The sequence below is a fragment of the Chrysoperla carnea genome, chromosome 5, assembly GCF_905475395.1.
Source record: "Chrysoperla carnea chromosome 5, inChrCarn1.1, whole genome shotgun sequence".
In the NCBI taxonomy this organism is placed as follows: Eukaryota; Metazoa; Arthropoda; class Insecta; order Neuroptera; family Chrysopidae; genus Chrysoperla; species Chrysoperla carnea.
The window spans coordinates 2520806-2543173 of record NC_058341.1 but is presented as its reverse complement, the minus strand read 5'-3'; the positions used below and the strand labels follow the sequence as shown (position 1 = coordinate 2543173).

General features: G+C 29.5%; 1 protein-coding gene and 1 non-coding gene across 2 annotated transcripts; one reads left to right on the top strand and one right to left on the bottom strand.

Annotated features, from left to right (window-relative positions):
• Positions 1-137: 137 nt before the first annotated feature.
• Positions 138-3841, bottom strand: LOC123301677. Its single transcript, XM_044884525.1, has 4 exons — positions 3424-3841; positions 1482-1830; positions 903-1055; positions 138-328 (listed from the first exon to the last, which is right to left on the bottom strand). The coding sequence occupies exons 1-4, from the start codon at positions 3728-3730 to the stop codon at positions 193-195; spliced, it is 945 nt and encodes a 314-aa protein (XP_044740460.1). The 5' UTR covers positions 3731-3841; the 3' UTR covers positions 138-192.
• Positions 3842-18053: 14212 nt separating this feature from the next.
• On the top strand, positions 18054-18126 carry Trnar-ucu. The gene has a single exon. It is a non-coding gene; the product is annotated as a tRNA-Arg (tRNA).
• The last annotated feature ends 4242 nt before the right edge of the window (positions 18127-22368 follow it).

Sequence of the window (22368 nt, the reverse complement as noted above, 5' to 3'; positions counted from 1 at the left end):
CCCTTCGAGATTCGTAATTTTTATTTATAATTCTTTTTCTAGAAAACTGACCTAATTAAATGCACTTTTTGTTGAAAATAGAATACTTTGATAAAATCTTTAAATCACAAAAACATTTTTTCTGGCACCATTTGATTTTGAAGTTTTTTTTTTGGCACTATAATTCGTAAATATGTCATTATCGTCACTGTTTTACATGTTTGGAGGTTTATTTACATTTAGCATAACATTTGACGATCGTATGGCATCTTCTTCATTTTGATTGTCTTCATCCTCAATTATTGAGTTTGTATTTTCGCTTTCGTGAAATACTTCATTTGATTCTTTGCTAAAAAAAAAAAAGCAAAAATCGATTACATATATTAATAGAATTGGTAACAAAACGCGGAATTCGGGAATTATTTTGAAAATCCAGAAGATCTAAGAAGTAGTTTTTGGAAACTCTCCAATAATATAATGGATTAGTATTATTTTTTTGGAGTTAAATTTTCTTAGACAAAGTTTTGTGCCAGGTTTTATCCAGATTTTTTTCTAAGGGTACCTTTTTGTTTCCAATTTCGATAAAATTCGGTATATATGATAATTTCGACCCAAAATATTCAAAAATCGGTTACATTTAACAATTGAGTTTATAGTTTCTGAGATATCATACAAAAAGCGATCCCCCGGATTGATTTCTGGTAATTTATCAAAAAATATTTGTTTAGACGTTAAAAGAATTGAATTTTCGTAGCTTTTGGTAACTAATTACCCTAAAAAATACCCAATTCGAAAATTTTTTTAAATTTCTTCGAATTTTTAAAATATATAAGTAAGGACGCCAAAATTTTGAGGCCATGCTGATTAAAAAGCAAAATTCTGTTTGTAAATATTTGATCAATGATTATTAATGTTTGTCTTACCTATATAAATTATGTGAATTTCTAAATAAGGATTTCGGACATTGTTTTAAATATGGCCAACATTCACCAGGGGGCTTATCATCAAAGCCAGCACCTGCTCGTTCTGCTTCAACATATTCGGTTAAGTAATCGGAGTATGGAGATTTACTGGCACTAAAAAATTAAAATTTATAATTAATTTCCATTCTATTAAATTAAAAGATAGATTAAGTCGCATCAATGAATGTTTTTATTCGGAAATCCTCAATAGTAATTCCGATTTTGATGATTTTTTTCATAAAATATTTCTTTTTGTATATTATTGAAAATCAGAGAGGGGAAATAATCTGGAGGGTGAAAAGGAATGTTCCGATTGATATATCAACGCTCAGCCTACATCGTTAATGATAGAAGTTTGAAATTTCTAGAGGATATTGATTTTGTACTGTAAGTGTCATTAGAAGGATTTTTCGAAATTCTTCCTCTAAATAGATGAAAATGAATACAAACCAAAGATTTCACTACTTAAGCGATTTTAAAAATTCCTTCACCGGTAAAACCGTGAAAATGCAAAGACAAATAGGATTATATTATACTCGCCTTAAAAATAGTTTTAACACTTCACCAAACAAACCAAAATTATGCAAGGGATGTGAATGAACCTCACAAATAGCTCGCAATAAACAAGCCTTTCCATCCATACCAAAATTACTTAACAAGTCCTCAACGACTGTGAACAATAACGCCCTTTCGCCACCATGTAATTCATTACGAATTTGTTCAGGGATTTCAATTGGTGTTGTATCACGTTTTTTTCTTCTCGAAAACAGTTCTCGTATGTAGCTACCTAATAGACTGCCAGTTGCACGACCCATTGATCGGGCCAATAATGGTGGAACTACTCCATATGGATTTTGATTATCCGTTAAACCCAATTTATTAAAATCAACTGCAAACAAAATCATATGAAGTTAACTTCAGAAAAACGGATCAAATTTGGATTAGTCGTCAAAAATAGTAAATTCACATCTAGGGAGCAAAACTAAAGAATGTCTCAGATCTCATGTTCATTGTCGCTCCAGGTGAAGTTGAAGACTTAAAGACATAGATTTTGCTCTAATCAAACCCAAATTTGATCTGATTTTAATTAGCCAAGAGTGCTTCCTATACTAAATTTGCGTTAAATTGTTCATAATTTTGCTTAAATTTTATCAATCGGATCAAATAATATTTTTCTATCACACGTAAATTTGATCCAATTTTAATTAGTCAAAAGTGTAATTCTATTAAATTTTGGTCTATTTTTTACACTTTTGCCCAATTGCAGTAATAAGCGGGGGGGGGGGTGCATGATAGCAAAACTGCATTTACACAGATTTCGCATATGAATCAATGCTACTTATCGATAGCTACATTTGGACTAGGTGTACCAGGGTTTATCCTGGCCGAAATATATTATTTTTTATATTTTTAATAATAAGCATTCGATTAACACCAACATTGCTCGATAATATAATAAATTAACCAAAAAATATTTTTCGAGAACGATTGGACGACATGCTAATTATTTTGCTAAGATTTTTGGAATGCACAATTATTTTTTTACAATGAAATAATAAATTTATTATTTACGCGTAGGTTACGGAATTCGGAAAAGTATTATCGAGTACGATTTGTAATTTATAGATTCATTTCTAGGTTCTTGGTTTATTAAAATTTTTTAATAAAAAAAATAATTTTATTGATTCACTTAATAGAGCCCTTGTTGAATGCTCATCGGTATTGTGTAATACTTGATGATTACTCAGGACTCTTACAAAAATTATGCAATCCTATCCATGGGATTGTCTTTCACATCTGAGTATAACCCATAAGAGCAACATATCTTAGCCCGGTCGGAGTGCTTGTATATATACGCATAAAGTCAACATACTTCTAGCGAGAGTTAATTTAAGACTTGCATTTGTCTAAGAACCTTATCTATCTTACTACCTGCTACCTCTATGTTTCACTGATTGAACCAATAATAATAAAACTAGTTATCTACCTACATTTACCAATCAAGTTGCTCTTTGATTTAACGAATTGACGCGCTATAATTAATTACTTAGTATTTTGCACTTTTATGGAAAGTAATTTGTAAGAGACCATTTTATTACAAATTTTATCTATTTTCAGGGAAAATTTGGTGTGACAGAAAGTACTGTAGCACCGACTTTTAATATAAAAAAACCAATAAAATTTTACTCTTATCGCGGAATGAATTTTTTTTTAAATTTTTTTATTTGTTCGTTCGGAGTTTCGAAATATCTTGGTATGGCAGTTCAAAACTTGGCCAAGATATATCTGTCACACCAGTAAAAAATAAAATAATCCTGGCAAGGTATATTTCTGCCAGAATAAACCCTAGCACACCTAGTCCATTAAATAGTATTAATTCATATGTGAAATTTCGAAATTCGTATAAGTGCAGTTTTACTGTGACCGGCTCCAAGGCTACATAGTCAATATTTACAAAAAAAAAAAAAAAAAAAAAACTTACTTGTAATTGGTAATGCAATACTCATATTTGAAAAGAAACCATCTGGTGGATACCGAATAAATGGTAATGATAGTGATGGTGTTATAACTAACGTTGTACCCGGTGGTAATGCAATTCTACCATCTTCTGTTACCCATAATAAACGTTTTTGTCTTGAATGTGGCACTGCTGTATTCGTATTCGTATGACTATGATCTTCATCGTCGACAGTTGCGGTAGATAATGTCTCAGAATTCGTTACATTTAATAAATTCTGTGTTAACAATACACATATGAATAATTTTAAACATTGTATACTCATTTCCATTATGTTGTATTATTGAATGTCCTATATGTGTGTCTGTCTGTCTGTCTGTCTGTCTTGATTTGTTTTGTGTCACGAACAATATCATCCAATTTGTGTTGTCATCAATTGTCAAACCAAATCAAGAAATCATAAATTAAACAATTTTGTATCTGTAACAATAAAAAGTGTATTTGTTATTATTTATTCATATAAAGTTTAACATTCTTTTTATACTCTGTATATATGTAATATATATCAAGCTATACTAAGTTTAGTCCCAAGTTTGTAACGATTAAAAATATTGATGCTACCAACAAAATTTTGGTATAGGTGTTCATAAAATCACCTAATTAGTTCATTTCCGGTAGTCCGTCCGTCCGTCCGTCTGTGGGCACGATAACTCAAAAACGAAAAAAGATATCGAGCTGAAATTTTTACAGCGTACTCAGGACGTAAAAAGTGAGGTCAAGTTCAGCAACATGAGCAACATAGGTCCAATGGGTCTTGACCTACGGGTCCTACCAAGATGGGTCCTACGGACCCGTAGATCAAGACCCATTGGACCTATGTTGCTCATAGACGAACTTGACCTCACTTTTTACGTCCTGAGTACGCTGTAAAAATTTCAGCTCGATATCTTTTTTCGTTTTTGAGTTATCGTGTCCACAGACGGACGGACGGACAACCGGAAATGGACTAATTAGGTGATTTTATGAACACCTATGACAAAATTTTTTTCCTAGCATCATAAACGTTACAAACTTGGGACTAAACTTAATATACTATGTATATTTCATATATGCATGGTATAATAAAGTCTTGTCCGATGTTTCGGACCGTTTATTTTTAATGTGAATATAAAATTAAATGGCATCTAATTTAACTGACGTTAAAATAAAATTGTTTATAAAATATAAGAGAACAAATTACGTTTAAAAGTTTAAAATAATTATTTTATTTAACCATTAACTATTAACCAGGCAGACAAGCGACAAGCGTACTTACGTAGAACGTACGTAGGTTAGCACTTGCTAGCTAGATATGCTGCCTATTTATCATACCTAATAATTAGTTAAACTCCAACAGGTATTATTAAGTAACATTAAACTAAAAAAGTAATCAATTGCGTCTATTGGTTAATTTGCATAATAAATTCATTCATTTTAAAATGCCCGCAGATATAATTATTCGCACATATAAATTGATTCAGGAGTGTGCCGTTCGGTAAAAATAAACCCGGAAAAAAAATAGATCGAAAATATTGAAGAAAAACCTGAAGTATTGTTCTATTGTGCTCGAGCATCGCGCCTCGAAGCAATGGTTCAGAGCACCTAGTACAAATAGACCCTTGTACTCTATCCCCGCTACGCTTTTCAATGGCTATTATAACCAACTGATGTACTGAAACCCAGGATTTGCCTAGCGCTGAGTTTTCTAATTTCTTCTGGTTCGACTATGGCCGGACCAAACTATTTCCTTCGCTGCTGTATGAGCGCCGGGCAGTATCAGAGAAAGTGGATCGATGTTTCTTCTGAATTTTCTCCGCATCTGTCACATGCGGGAGATTGTCTTTTTCCAATCTGATGTTGGAATTTGTTCAGGTTATCATGCCCTGTGAGTAACTCTACGATGACGGTAATATCAGCTCTGTTTAGTTTTAAGATCTCCTCGCCTCTGTTACCGAGCGAGTTTCCTTCAGCCAACAGGCTTCTGGCGCTTCGCCTTCCAAACTCCCCTTTTTTGATTTGGGGTGTTAAAAAACCAAATGTGAATTTGAAAATTTTATGTCTCGAAAACTATCAGCAAACATATTAGATGTTTTATTTTTAATAATATAAATGGTTTCTTAAAATTAGATCATTGTGTCACTAGTGTCATCACAGCAGATTACAGATCACAGTAGTGATTCACTTGCAACAGAGCAGGCAGGTCAGGTTTATCCACATTTATTATAAACTATTGAAATAATATTTTTGAACTGAACAGAACACAGTAAGAACAGAAACAGAAAAAAAAGAATAACCGGATCTGTATCTTATTATTACGAAATAATCAATTAAATAGTGGTTAAGTATTTTTTTTTATTTTTTTTTTATAAATAAATAATATAATTTATATAATAAACATTAAAACAAAACTGGTTGGGTGACTCTTTATTCAACAAGATTCACAAAGTCCAGTTTTATGAATATGTTGCACGATAAGAAACGATTAATTTCAAGAGAATTGAGAGTCGTAGCACATGTCCAAGCAGTGTTCCGTACCGGTTACCGGTTTGCTATTTATTAGTTTCACAAAATATTCACAAAATGTTGGTTATGTTGAGGTAATTTTACTTTATTGGTTTATTAAAACGCGACTTGAAAAATCAGAGAAATAAAGATAATGCAATAACTATTCTATTGCTTGCTAAGAAAAGCTTGCGAGGATGCCATACCAAGAAGGTCTTAACAGATTAGGAGATAATCTGAAAAACCAACAATTAAAGGCATGGACCAGTTGCGAGGGAGGGCGAATCGCCAAAACCCTGTTGGGTGAAGGAAACTCGCTCGGTAACAGAGCCGAGGAGATCTTGAAACTAAACAGAGCTGATATTAGAGTCATCGTAGAGTTACTCACAGGGCATGAAAACCTGAACAAGTTCCAACATCAGATTGGAAAAACGCGTGTGACAGATGCGGAGAAAATTCAGAACGAACGAATTCTGGTTCATAGTCGAACCAGAAGAAATTAGGAAACTCAGCGCTAGGCAGATCCTGGGCTTCAGTACATCAGTTGGCTATAATAGCCACTGAAAAGCGTAGCGGGGATAGAGTGCAAGGGTCTATTTGGCTAGGTGTTCTGAACCATTGCTTCGAGGCGCGATGCTCGAGCATGGCCCGCTAACCTCCATACCCATACCCAACTATTCTATTAACTCTCGGTAAAACATAGTTCTGGTGACAGACTTTGATTATCTATTTTCATCATTTGATGGATGGATGGATGTTTGTTATTCCAATCACGCCAGAACGGTTGAACGGATCTAGATGAAATTTGGCATAGAGATTGATTGTAGTCTGGACTTGCACATAGGCTACACTTTTTATCCCGGTAAAATCTATGGTTCTCTATGGTGGGATAGATTTGTTTTAATTTTTCATAGAGTATGAAGGGTCGACATGATTTTTTGCATAAGTAGTGGTAATTTAATGGTTAGAAAAAGACATGGCTAATTTTTTTCCCAGTAATTGCATGGTGGCTATGTGATAGTGTACAGGAACCGTGTTTTTTATAGGGTGCGAAGATAATTTGAATAAAAAAGAATACCTTTGTTCTTGTAACACCCTGTACATTGATTGTGCAACATCCATACATAATATTGAAGAATGTCGTCGCGTCGGTTAGTCTTGATCGTGCGTACAATAATGGTAATTGATAATATTTATTGATGGTACACTAAGAAAAAAAAAAAGAACCTGACCTTGCGCTCCAATTCCACCAAATACATTTAATAATATATATTATATATTTTTGGCTGTATTTATTTACATAAACCCAAAATAGTTATGTATTTTTTTTTGGTTGATTTGTCTGATGGAAAGTTTTTATTATTCCCCCCAAAATACGAAATTAAAAATTTTATGATATCGCTACATTTAGAAGGTCAATTTTGTCACGCGATTATTCTCGATCCGGTAACTTTATGATAAACGGTGTGATATCTCTACGAGACTATGCAATTTGGGATTAAGAGAGAAAAATTAAACGAAAAAGTTGAAATAATATTTAGCTAATATTCTTAAAATTGAATTATTTATGATAAGCAATATTTATTTTCAAATTTTAATCAAATAATCTTTGATTAAAAGTCTATCTATAAACAAATTTTGAGCTTTTAATTCAAACATAATTCAGTTAATTAAAAAAGTTCTTGGTCTGGGTTCTTAGGATCATTTACACCACTTGTTTTTAACTTATCAATAAATATATCAGAAAAAAGTGTGCCACGATTTATTTATCGTTGAAATTAATGTTTTTTAATCGTTATAATTGTTCGGTGCGTTAAAAAGGTGTGTATTTCTTACGAATACAAAAAAACCAATGATTTCATATCTTATTATAATTTTAAGCGAGAAATTCCCAAATTTGAGTTAACGACCCTAAAAATTATAACTATATTACACTGTATTAAAACTTGTAAAACTTTTCACAAACAAATTTTTTTCTTAACGTCTTTCAGAGACTTGACACCCTAGTAAACTTTCTCGAATAATTCTAGTTAGATTCTAGATTAAAATTAAATCTATAGTAAAACCTTTATATTTTACTAGCTTGATACCCACCCGCTTTCTGGGCTTAAAAATAAATACTGATAAAGGCCACCGTGTTATAGCCTTCACTTTTCTGACTCTTGTTATTTAATGTAAAATATCGCAGCGCACGCCGTGTAAGGATAAGAATTTTTTCGGGTCATTTTTTACACCTTGGGCTACATTATTGGACTCTTTAGTAAGGATCCCTATTTTTGGAAAATATAATATAGCCTATAGCCTTCCTCGATAAATGTACTATCCAACACTGAAAGAATTTTTCAAATCGTATCAGTGGTTCCTGAGATTAACGCGTTCAAACAAACACACAAACAAACAAACAAACTCTTCACCTTTATAATATTAGTATAGATTAGTGCACCCAAAAAATAAAATATTTTTTTTAGCAGGTCATTGAATTTAGTTCAATAATTTTCGTGTCTATTTAAACAAATAAATATTTTTAAATATAAAAATGCATTTTAATCAACAACTTATCAAAAAAATAAAAAAAATAACATTTTGATTAATTGATCTTTGATTAAACAAAAAAAAACCTAGTTTTTTGTGTGTTGTGCAATGTTGAATGTATACGCATGCATGTAATAACGGGTCCAACTTCCTAATCTAGCATTAAACATTGGATACCTCCAGCTAAGACTTTGATGTATTTTTAACAAGGTGTGATGAATAAAGCCTTTTAAGGTCTAGATCAATAGCTTTGTGTTGATTAAGTAAATTAGTGTAAATGTAAAGATTGCAAGAAACAAAAGAGGGATACCGCAGTTGGATCCTAGCAGATTTCTGAAGGTGCAAATAACATGTATGGAGAGGTCGTCATACTCCATACAGGCTCTGCAGAGGGGATCATTGTCCTGCCAAGAGTCCCATCACTCTTATCAAATTTGCTCTAGTAAATTTCAGATGAGCACAGTGTAATGGCCTAGCTGTGAATATACACAGTTTGACCTGTCGCATGCCCTGCGCAAATATCCACTAATCAAAATGGGCTTGTCGTAATCATTCTTTGATTCGGTAAATTACAGAGCATTTTGCTATGGGAATGAATGAAAGGGGCGTTTGAGACGACTCCTATCGTAGCAACGAGTATGTCGCTTCATTTTAATGCCAGAGTGATTCGAAACTCAGATCAGTCTGACTGTGTTGTTCAGTGCCAGGTGATTCAGCTCCTCGAAGCATTCATAGACTATCATTGATTGAAATCTAAATATATGAAAGTGATTTTTCTAAAGTCCACAAAAAATATTTGAACAAGGTCTGTAAATGTCTAAGTAAGATTCAATTTCTTTTTATTTTAGTCAACAATGAAGGACCCGAATTTTTTATGATATTTTTTCGGAGTGAAAACAGTTGCTTTCTATCAGTTTAAGTTAAAAAATATTTTTAAAATATGATAACTGTTTTGTTTTGTATACGATTGAATTCAATAATAGAACCAAAAACTAGAAATTCTTGTTGTATGCAAAAGGTAGCTTTTATTTTTATCTGATATTCTATTATTTATTATTTAATAACTTTCTGACGGGAAGTTATTGTTTTCAACCTGAAAATCAATGAAATTGTTACGTTAATTAAAAAAAAACACAATTATAGCGCGCTTTCGGACGCTGTTAATTAACGCCGTGACTTTTATAGCTTTAGAGAAAATGGACACAATAGTTTTATCACAATTAGCGCCCTCACGGGTAAACAGAGATGTGTACAAAAAAACGTTTCAAACGAAAATTGATTATTTTTTATAAGGAACATTTTTTATATTTAAATTTTTGTTCTATCTCTAACGGTTTACAAGATGGATCTTATGGACCCAAGACCCAATTGATCTATGTTGGTAATTTACGAACTTAGCTTCACTTTTTACGTCCTGAGTACGCTATAAAAATTTTAGCTTGATATGCCTTTTCGTTTTTGAGTTATCTTAATCATGGACAGTGGGACGGTCAAACGGAAATGGACTAATTAGGTGATCAAAATTTTCTTCGTATCATCAACATTTCTAAGAGTTACTAACTTGGGACTAAAATTAGTATGGCTTGATATATATTTTATATATACAGAGTATTTAAATGATTTTAATTTCTAACTTTTCCTAATTCTTTGTTTTATTATCTATTTTTAGAGCATTTTTTAAAACGGTTTTTAAGATATACAAGAAACTATGTTTTTTTTTTTTTAAACTTTATCGCTCGCTGCATGTTAATTACTGTGCATATTAATTATAAATAATCTCGCTTCACAATCGTTTTAAAAAATGTCATGTTTTTTGACAAATTAAATGCATCTATGATTAACACTATATTTTAATTTCCATCAAATTCTTTCCATCAAAATCAAATATAAAATATTATACTTGTCATTTCCCAAAGAGGTTAATGGTTGTTCCTTTATTATTAAAAATTTATTTCAAGAATTATTAGTACAGTAAAAGATGTTACAAAAATCGGATGATAAAGGAAAATGAATGAAACCGCTTACATTTTGCTAAAACCTCATGGAATGTGTTTCTTAGGTGTCAAATATCGTTTGTAAGGCATGAGTTGGAGGCGCAATGTTTCTATTTGTTAATAAACAATACATTTTTAATTCAATGAAACGATTAATGTTTCTTTAGTTCACTTAATAAATTAGTAAATAGGCAACTTGTATGACGTAAATGTTAAGTGTTTGTCAAATAATGAAAACTATTATACATGTATAACGTATAAGTAATTCAAGTTGTCTATTTATTAATTTTGTAAGTTAATTCGTTTCATTGAATTAACAATTTATGTTTAATTAACAAATAGAAACATTTGCGCCACTTAATCATGCGTTACTAATGATATTTGACACCTAAGAAACACATTCCATGAGATTTTAGAAAAATGCGAGCAGTTTCTTTCATTTTCCTTTATTTGTAACATCTTTAACTGTACCAAATGTCTTAACTCAAAAGCAAAATGCATTTTTATAATAAAAATTTTACGGTCTAAAACTGCAAGTGATAAAAATCTTATTACAGATGTCTATACATATAATTATTAAATTTACTTTGTTGAAAAAAAAAATTATGAATAAAAATTTAATTATGATTTAATTTTGGTTTTATAAATTGTAATTATTTTAATTATTAGCGAATTATAATTACAAAAGGTAACTAAAGATCACTAACTATTTAACATATTTATTGCATCGGAACGAAAGTAATTAAAGCTGAATAGAGTTTAATTAAATGATAATTGAAAAATATGTTATCTCAATAATAATTAATTTTTTGTTATTAAAGTTTGTTTTTGCAAGTACTTGGAATATATTGAAGGCGTAATGTTTAAAATAGGGTTTCCACACCTCTTCATATACTTATATTTATATCTACCTACCGCAGTCAGTCTGAATAGAATCAGTCTTATATATATTTAATTTAAATAAAAAAGGGCGCGATATTCCAGAAACTAAACATCTAATCGTCAAATAGACTCGATTTTTGAATTTTTTGGGTCAAAATGGCCTTATATACCGAGTTTTATCGAAATCAGAAACAGCAAATTTTTCTCGAATTTTTGCAATTTTTTTAAGGGGTACCCCTTAGTAAAAAATCGAAAAAATCGAGAAAAAAATATAGTTTCAGAATTTGACAAAACTCAGTTTATAAGGTTATTTTGACCCAAAAAATTCAAAAATCGGGTGCATTTAACGATTGGGGGAACAGTTTTTGAGATATAGCCTGAAATCGATGAACATTTTGCGATATTCCAGAAACTAAATGTCTAATCGTCAAATAGACTCGATTTTTGAATTTTTTGGGTCAATGGCCTTATATACCAAGTTTTATCGAAATCAGAAGGAACAAATTTTTCTCGATTTTTTGCAATTTTTTTAAGGGGTACCCCTTAGTAAAAAATCGAAAAAATCGAGAAAAAAATATAGTTTCAGAATTTGACAAAACTCAGTTTATAAGGTTATTTTGACCCAAAAAATTCAAAAATCGGGTGCATTTAACGATTGGGGAAACAGTTTTTGAGATATAGCCTGAAATCGATAAACTTTTTGCGATATTCCAGAAACTAAATGTCTAATCGTCTAATAAACTCTATTTTTGAATTTTTTGGGTCAAAATGACCTTTTATACCGAGTTTTATCGAAATCAGAAACAGAAAATTTTTCTCGAAATTTTGCAATTTTTTTAAGGGGTACCCCTTAGTAAAAATCGAAAAAATCGAAAAAAAAATATAGTTTCAGAATTTGACAAAACTCAGTTTATAAGGTTATTTTGACCCAAAAAATTCAAAAATCGGGTGCATTTAACGATTGGGGGAACAGTTTTTGAGATATAGCCTGAAATCGATGAAAATTTTGCGATATTCCAGAAACTAAATGTCTAATCGTCTAATAGACTCGATTTTTGAATTTTTTGGGTCAAAATGGCCTTATATACCGAGTTTTATCGAAATCAGAAACAGCAAATTTTTCTCGAATTTTTGCAATTTTTTTAAGGGGTACCCCTTATTAAAAAATCGAAAAAATCGAGAAAAAAATATAGTTTCAGAATTTGACAAAACTCAGTTTATAAGGTTATTTTGACCCAAAAAATTCAAAAATCGGGTGCATTTAACGATTGGGACAACAGTTTTTGAGATATAGCCTGAAATCGATGAAAATTTTGCGATATTCCAGAAACTAAATGTCTAATCGTCAAATAGACTCGATTTTTGAATTTTTTGGGTCAAAATGACCTTATATACCGAGTTTTATCGAAATCAGAAACAGCAAATTTTTCTCGAAATTTTGCATTTTTTTAAGGGTTACCCCTTAGTTAAAATCGAAAAAATCGAGAATACAATATAGTTTCAGAATTTGATAAAACTCAGTTTATAAGGTTATTTTGACCCATAAAATTCAAAAATCGGGTGCATTTAACGATTGGGACAACAGTTTTTGAGGTATAGCCTGAAATCTATGAACATTTTACGATATTCATTCCTGCATCGACATATATCAACCCAGAGGAAAATATCTTATAAAGAATGCAATTCAACAAAAATTTGTATCGCAGAAGTTGCGTTAGCTAAGAGAATTCGCTCAGAAATTGATAAAATTAGTCTCAAAATTCATCGAACCTTTTTCCACAAGAAGTACCGGGTTCATTTTTTTTAAGTTTACACCAAAAATAGACTATTTGCATAAATAGCGTAACAGTTTTTCCAAAAATAGGTCCAACACTTGTACTTGGTAGAAGAAATCGAATTTATAAAATATTTAAAGAAATATGACGCGTATTTTAGATTATTTAAAATGAATATTTATTAATATGAGTGAGATAGTTTAATTTTTAAGTAGAAAAGGATAGTGATATGGCACCTCTGTACCTGTATAATAATAAGTACTTATTTTAATTTAAGTCACGTAACTGTAACAATTTAACTGTTTGTAAGTATTGTACCTATGTAATAAAGTCTGAATTTAATATTACAGTCAAACCTGAATAAGCGAGAGTTTAAGGGACCTCAATCTCATTCTCGCTTATATAGGTTTCTCACTAACCCGAGTTTCTCGCTAATGCAGTTAGCTACATGGGTACGCAGCAATAACAACTCACAGCAAGTACGAAGAGTTCCTCCTAAATAATATAAATATATAAAGCTCGGCTGTCGTTTATAGAGGTATAGATAAGTAGCAGTCTAACTTACGGAGGTCCATGAGGAAAAAACGACTCTCTTTTACAGAGGTTTCTGTTTCTCGCTAATAGAGGTTTTGGGAACTTAAAACGGCGGATCCTGGCTATTACTCTTACTTATCCAGTTCTCACTTACCCAGGTTTGACTGTATTTATTATTACTAATACCCGTAAATTGCTACGGCTACAACCTGGCTTACCGATACCTACTTAAAATGATATCCACTATATTTGGCTGGTATATTTTTAATAACTTTTACAATAATTGGTACTAATTATTATAGTGTCAAAATTAATAACTAAATAAAAATTAAATATTAATTTATTAATAATAGTTGCTATTCAATAAATTTTATTGTATTTATCATACAATCAACTATTTAACTGTTTATTTATTCATTGTTTGATTATAATAATCTAATATGGATAATTTTTTAAAGAGATTTTTGAATGTTATTGATTCAGCAGAGTTGGATTTAGAAATTCTTCGATTTGGTGCAATTCAAAATTTAAGATCGAATTTCAATTTTAGATCTTTGTAAATTGATTAAATAATATATTCAAATAAAAGTATTTGTTTACTCAAGCAAATCAAAACTGGACACATACTTATTATTTACGCACCTTTCCCTTTCGGAATCAAATTGAATTAGATATGCAACGGCTGCCATATTATATACATTTCTTGGGCATTCTATGCACGAACCGAAATTGCCATGAAATCACCGACATAATAGCTATTATGACTATTTTTATAATAGAGAAGTTGCATTTTTTTTTTAAATTGATTTTTCATTTAATTTTACAATTTAAAATGGTTTTTCTAAACTATAAATTCGTGAGAGACGTTATCATATCACTTTAATAACGCCATCGCAAGGAGAAATGATAAAATAACATGCAAGATGATAAATGGTATGCCTCTCAACTTGTTTTCAATATATTATAGCTTAATTTTACATGGAAACAAGCTGAAAAATATGAATTTAGTATGATTCCCAGATTGTTTCCCAGACTGAACGGATATCATGACGTCGCAACCGGTAAAATAAAACTATAATATAAGCTTTTGCGAATTTTTTTAAAGAATGTTTACAAAAATTATTTAATAAAAATATTTTGTCCCAAATTTTCACAAAATCTTTTGCTTAATTTTGTAAACTACTGGATAAAAATAGAACTGATTTATAATTCCTTAAAGAAATTGAGACTGTGAAAACGAAAACGAACGTCTTCATGACTCCTTCCTAATTTAAGTGGGCATTGAGACAAACGATGTCAATAGTCTAGCCTAGAAAAAAAACTATTAAAGCCATTTTCTACAACACAAAATAAGGAAATATGAACCATAAAAAATACAATTGTTTCCAAGTATTGAGCATTATAGTATAGTATAGTATATGCAACCAAAATACGTATGCATTAAAAATAAAAGAAATTAAATTATTGATAATTAAAATTCAATCCACGTTTTTTTTTTTGGTCACAAATTCACACATTTTTGGCTTACTGTCAAAAATAAACAACAAACTTTTTAAAGTTAATGCTACAAATTGTTTTAGAGAGTAATAACAGTTATAAATAATTTGTATTTTTCTTTCTACCAAATGAATATTAATTACCACAATTACTATTTTTTTAACGTATTCATTGCAGTGTTCCACCTGAATTACTGACCTAGACATTAAAAAAAAACCGTCCTATCTACACAGGTTAAGTGGCGATTTTTATTTGGAATTGTAAAATTAACGATCGTGACCTTGCATATCAATTATTATCAAAGAGAAAATTGTGTGCAAAAATTTGTAATTGAAATTAAATTTGTTTATTTTTTTATTTGCTGAATTAATTTTTATCGGTAATTTATTGGTTAATTACTCAATTACTACGGTAGTAATTTATTAATTGTTTTGTTTAATTTATTTAAAAAAAAAAACAAAAAGAAATTTTTAAACGGAAGTGAAAACTATCGACACGGAACTTATTTAAATAAAAACATTAAATAAATTCTTCACTTTGTAAATCTTCAAAGTTGCACTTTGTAAATCTTCAAAGTTTTATGGAATTTTTATTTCATACATTGCATTTTTAGAATAAACAAGTGAAACCAAACAATTGACTAAATTGATTGCTGAAATACCATGTACAGACAGTGTTGATTACGCAATCGTTTTTTTTTTTTTTATACCATGTAAGTAAAGAAAGATAGTCACTCCGGACTACGGACTATACGGACCCAAGACCTTAACATATATGGCTTATTTTCGAACTCAACTTCACTATTTATGTCTTGAGCACGCTTTAAAAAGATTGATATCTCTTTTCGTTTTTGAGTTATCGGAAAAAAACCGGAAATGGACAATGGAAAAAGTTAACAATTCACGGCCAGAATATGGATTGTTCTGGGGTACAGGATATAAAAGCCCAGGCAAACTTTCTAACCTAGGGTCATAATATGATTTTTTTCTGGCGAGAATATTTCTTTATATATGTATAATGATGATTTCCAAAAAAAGATTTTCTGAGGTAAAGGATTTTTGGAATTTACATGTTTTGTAATGAATTTTAATGTTAAATTCTTGTGGCATAATTGACAAGGTTTTTTCTTAATTTATTTCTGTTTTTTTTATAAAATTTTTATTTTATTTTTGTGTAAGAAAGTTTCTGATCGTGAATTGAATTCTTTTATAAATTTAAAAGTGTAATTCAGTGAATAAATGACGATTTATAGAATTTCTAATTTTCAAATCAATTTCAAATAATTGAAAGTGATTTAAACTATAATTTATTAAGCCAACAAATGACTAAAGGAATCAATTGCAAATTTCCGATTTTCCAGTGCAATTTTCTATAATTTCAAAAATTACAAATTTCAGTTAATATCGTCGTCAAATAGACTCGATTTTTGAATTTTTTGGGTCAAAATGCCCTTATAAACCGAGTTTTATCGAAATCAGAAACAACAAATTTTTCTCGAAATTTTGCAATTTTTTTAAGGGGTACCCCTTAGTAAAAAATAGAAAAAATCGAGAAAAAAATATAGTTTCAGAATTTGACAAAACTCAGTTTATAAGGCTATTTTGACCCAAAAAATTCAAAAATCGGGTGCATTTAACGACTGGGGGAACAGTTTTTGAGATATAGCCTGAAATCGATGAACATTTTGCGATATTCCAGAAACTAAATGTCTAATCGTCAAATAGACTCGATTTTTGAATTTTTTGGGTCAAAATGGCCTTATATACTGAGTTTTATCAAAATCAGAAACAGCAAATTTTTTTCGAATTTTTGCAATTTTTTAAGGGGTACCCCTTAGTAAAAAATCGAAAAAATCGAAGAAAAAATATAGTTTCAGAATTTAACAAAACTCAGTTTATAAGGTAATTTTGACCCAAAAAAAATTCAATATCACACTGTCTGGTAGCATTTAATTTTTGCAATCAATTTGAAATACTGTTTAATTAACTTCAGATTTATAGCTCCCATATCACATTTTCCTAGTCTATGGTCCTAGTGGTCCAGGTGATTCACCAAATGATAGATATCGTTAAAATAATGGCATTATTTATTCTAGATACAGGCAGAAATTTTATTAAAAAAATTCTCTTTTTAAAATGATAAAACACAGTAACCCAGATGCTATAAATAATCTAATTTATTTTTTTTCATTTTTTGTATTATTTTTTTTTTTTTCATTTTTTAAATAATATATAACTAATTTGTTTAATTTGAAATATATTATTATATAAATAAATCGTTTTATAGATAAATAACTCTAATTATTATTAATAAAATAGAAAAAAAAAAAACATAATAAATTAACATTTATAATTATTAATAATTCTTATTAATATTTTTTTTTTTTTAATTTTCTTGAAGTTTTTATAAAATTGAAGTTTGACATGTTAATTAACTCATCTTAAATTAACACATTATTTATTTGTATACAAAATATAATTGCATTGAAGTGCGTATTTTATTTACTTTGAATTAAAATTAATAATAAATATAAAAATTCTAAAAGTGTCAGAAAGATTACCGACAATTTAACCAGGTTTTTATGTTTTTTTTTTCTCCAAAAGAACCCATTTATAGGTTATAAGAGTTAAACTTAAATATAAAAAATAAATTATTTAATTAACTGGCATAAAAGTTGAATTATTTTCAAACTAGTTTAATAGCCATACAAAGTAGAAAAATTTAGAAAGATATAAAACACCTGACAGTTTAATGTTTTTCTTTTTGGGGTAATTCTTAGAAAACTTTCATCATTTACTAATTTTCTTTCTACTGTTTATGATTTTTAAGCACTATTTATTTTGTAAAATATCACTGGGTATAATTGATATTACCTCACGGTTGTATATTGAAATTTATCGTCCCTGTGGCGCAGAGGATAGCGCGTTGGACTTCTAATCCAAAGGTCGTGGGTTCGATCCCCGCCAGGGATGTTACCTTTTTTCAATACTTTTAATTCATAGTATATAATATTTTTTTAATAAATACTACATTATTTGAAACTTTGAAAAAAAGCTTTGTGCAATGGCGATATCAGGTTACCAGTGCGGTCAAACAATGGTGAGGTTATTGCTAGTTAAAAAACGTTTATTAGTAGTAAAATCAAAAGAATTATGATAATATTAAACAGCAATTATAACATTAACTTCATTTTTTAAATAGAATTTAAATACATAGAGAAAAATGGATGAAAATGATCCCTCAGGGTAAAATGATACCTCATTGTTTTAAGTGAACTATTAAATCTACTTTTTGTTGTTTCTCAGCTAAAATATAAATTTGACTGATTTTGATCTATGTTAAGGTAATTTTTTATGACGATATATGCCGTTATAGGATGATCCCCTTTATATTGATTAAAATGATACCTATTTTGTGTAAAATTATAATAAGTAAAATGAATGTCTTGGTGAAAAAGAACAATTAATATTTTACCCTAGAATTTTTGAAAATCATTGAATATTTCTAAAAATTTGAATACAAAAAAAAATTGGCATGACAATATTGCAATAATTGAATAAAGAAGCCAAAAATACTTCGCCGTTATACATTATCTCGAATATAGTTTAACTAAAAATTATATTTTTTCTAAGGGGAATCATTTTAGGAGACCTTCCCCTAATCTAATGTAATATTATTCGATAATTTATTTGATCGCTTAAGGACTACCTTCTTGAGGTTCGTTTATCGATTAAAGGATTCCGCCTCAGGTGACTTCGGAATAAAGTTCGAAAACAACTACGGTTATTTTTTTTTTTTAAATTATATTTAAAAAAATTATTTTGAAAGGGTTTTTTTATTACCTTTTAAAATATATTAAACTTCACTTAGAAATTATTCGCACTAAACAGAACACTGAGCACTGCACAATTCCCAAGTCCCAAAATAAAATGAAAAAAAAAGCTTTAAAAAATATTATATAAATAAAAAAAAGACCTATAATTCTTGAATCCCTCTTTGAATACTAAATAAATATATAATTTGATATATTGATAATAAAAAAAATTATAATTGATTGCTAAAAAAATGTAAATTACTACTACATGTATTGTATGTAAAAAACTCCCCACCACTCCCACAGTAATGTTTCTTACTACTAACCTAAAATAAATTATAAATTGATCCAAATTATTACCTCTTCTTTGCTGTATATATGGTCAAAAAAACGTATAATTAATAGGTATATCACAATCGATTTTGTCCAAAATTACATATGAATGTGTGTAACGTACGATAATTAGTAGCTTTCTGATAGAAAATTATTGTTTTCACTTCGAAAATCGAAATAAAAATCTTTATGATACCTATATGTACCAAGCCAGATTTTGATCGTGCGCTAACATATTTTTACACAAAACTTTAACGAAGTTTATGGATAATATGGATAACAAAGAGTGGCTTTACGAAATTTTGCTATCTTTCCGTTTTAAAAACAAAATCCTAAAAGCATAGTCAAGATACCTGGTTATAGAATTTTTACCCTGTTAAAGAAAGATAATTTCTTTTTCTCTTGATTTTAATAGAACTTTAGACTAATCAGAAAGTTATTCGTCTGGTCCCCTAAAGATCAGAGCTATCACGCCTTGTTAGTTATTAATTCATATCAAAGACGTCACAAATTGAATATTTTGACCAAAACTAAAATGAAAATTATTTAAAGTAGAATAAAAAAAAATGTATTTCCGGTTCTTTTTATATATGGATTAACGAAGCCATGGTAAATATGAACTCTTTGGCAATTTTCCAAAGACTCAATAATCAGGTTAATTTGGCTATTGAGAATTAAAGAGATATCGACCGAAGAATTTGCACCAGGATATCACTCCTCGTAAACGATTTTGGTCGATATGACGTAAACTATATGCCCAATCATGTAAGGGACCCGGTTTTTCTATTTTTTTGGTCAAAATCAATTTAGAAAATGATTTTTATTCCAAGTGGAGAGCAAAAAATTTTCTCGATTTTTTCGATTTTTACTAAGGGGTACCCCTTAAAAAAATTACAAAAATTCGAGAAAAATTTGCTGTTTCTGATTTCGATAAAACTTGGTATATAAGGCCATTTTGACCCAAAAAATTCAAAAATCGAGTCTATTTGACGATTAGACATTTAGTTTCTGGAATATCGCAAAATGTTCATCGATTTCAGGCTATATCTGAAAAACTGTTCCCCCAATCGTTAAATGCACCCGATTTTTGAATTTTCTGGGTCAAAATAACCTTATAAACTGAGTTTTGTCAAATTCTGAAACTATATTTTTTTCTCGATTTTTTCGATTTTTTACTAAGGGGTACCCCTTAAAAAAATTGCAAAAAATCGAGAAAAATTTGTTGTTTCTGATTTCGATAAAACTTGGTATATAAGGCCATTTTGACCCAAAAAATTCAAAAATCGAGTCTATTTAACGATTAGACATTTAGTTTCTAGAATATCGCAAAATTTTCATCGATTTCAGGATATATCTCAAAAACTGTTCCCCCAATCGTTAAATGCACCCGATTTTTGAATTTTTTGGGTCAAAATAACCTTATAAACTGAGTTTTGTCAAATTCTGGAACTATATTTTTTTCTCGATTTTTTCGATTTTTTACTAAGGGGTACCCCTTAAAAAAATTGCAAAAATTCGAGAAAAATTTGTTGTTTCTGATTTCGATAAAACTTGGTATATAAGGCCATTTTGACCCAAAAAATTCAAAAATCGAGTCTATTTAACGATTAGACATTTAGTTTCTAGAATATCGCAAAATTTTCATCGATTTCAGGATATATCTCAAAAACTGTTCCCCCAATCGTTAAATGCACCCGATTTTTGAATTTTTTGGGTCAAAATAACCTTATAAACTGAGTTTTGTCAAATTCTGGAACTATATTTTTTTCTCGATTTTTTCGATTTTTTACTAAGGGGTACCCCTTAAAAAAATTGCAAAAATTCGAGAAAAATTTGTTGTTTCTGATTTCGATAAAACTTGGTATATAAGGCCATTTTGACCCAAAAAATTCAAAAATCGAGTCTATTTGACGATTAGACATTTAGTTTCTGGAATATCGCCAAAAGTTCATCGATTTCAGGATATATCTCAAAAACTGTTCCCCCAATCGTTAAATGCACCCGATTTTTGAATTTTTTGGGTCAAAATAACCTTATAAACTGAGTTTTGTCAAATTCTGGAACTATATTTTTTTCTCGATTTTTTCGATTTTTTACTAAGGGGTACCCCTTAAAAAAATTGCAAAAATTCGAGAAAAATTTGTTGTTTCTGATTTCGATAAAACTTGGTATATAAGGCCATTTTGACCCAAAAAATTCAAAAATCGAGTCTATTTAACGATTAGACATTTAGTTTCTAGAATATCGCAAAATTTTCATCGATTTCAGGATATATCTCAAAAACTGTTCCCCCAATCGTTAAATGCACCCGATTTTTGAATTTTTTGGGTCAAAATAACCTTATAAACTGAGTTTTGTCAAATTCTGGAACTATATTTTTTTCTCGATTTTTTCGATTTTTTACTAAGGGGTACCCCTTAAAAAAATTGCAAAAATTCGAGAAAAATTTGTTGTTTCTGATTTCGATAAAACTTGGTATATAAGGCCATTTTGACCCAAAAAATTCAAAAATCGAGTCTATTTGACGATTAGACATTTAGTTTCTGGAATATCGCCAAAAGTTCATCGATTTCAGGCTATATCTCAAAAATTGTTCCCCCAATTGTCAAATGCACCCGATTTTTGAATTTTTTGGGTCAAAATAACCTTATAAACTGAGTTTTATCAAATTCTGAAACTATATTGTGTTCTCGATTTTTACTATGGGGTACCCCTTAAAAAAATTGCAAAAAATTGAGCTGAATTTTCATGTTTTTAGAGTCGTAATTACTGTAAATAATCCATGGAAACGAATAAGATACGATAAGGATAAGATAAAAATCAGAAATTTTGAAAAACAGTTCTAGAGATATTTGAAACTTATTCGACCTAGGTCATTATGAACTTATTAAATATGGAATTAACTTTAATAAATATACAGTTAAATAAAATCAAGTTTCAAATAAAAATTTTAACTAAGTAATTAAAATTTTCCTACTTACTTAGAATTATACTTAAATATAAATAAATGGTTTACCTACAAATTCTAAGTAATAACACACTTATAATATAAAAGTCGTTAATCTAA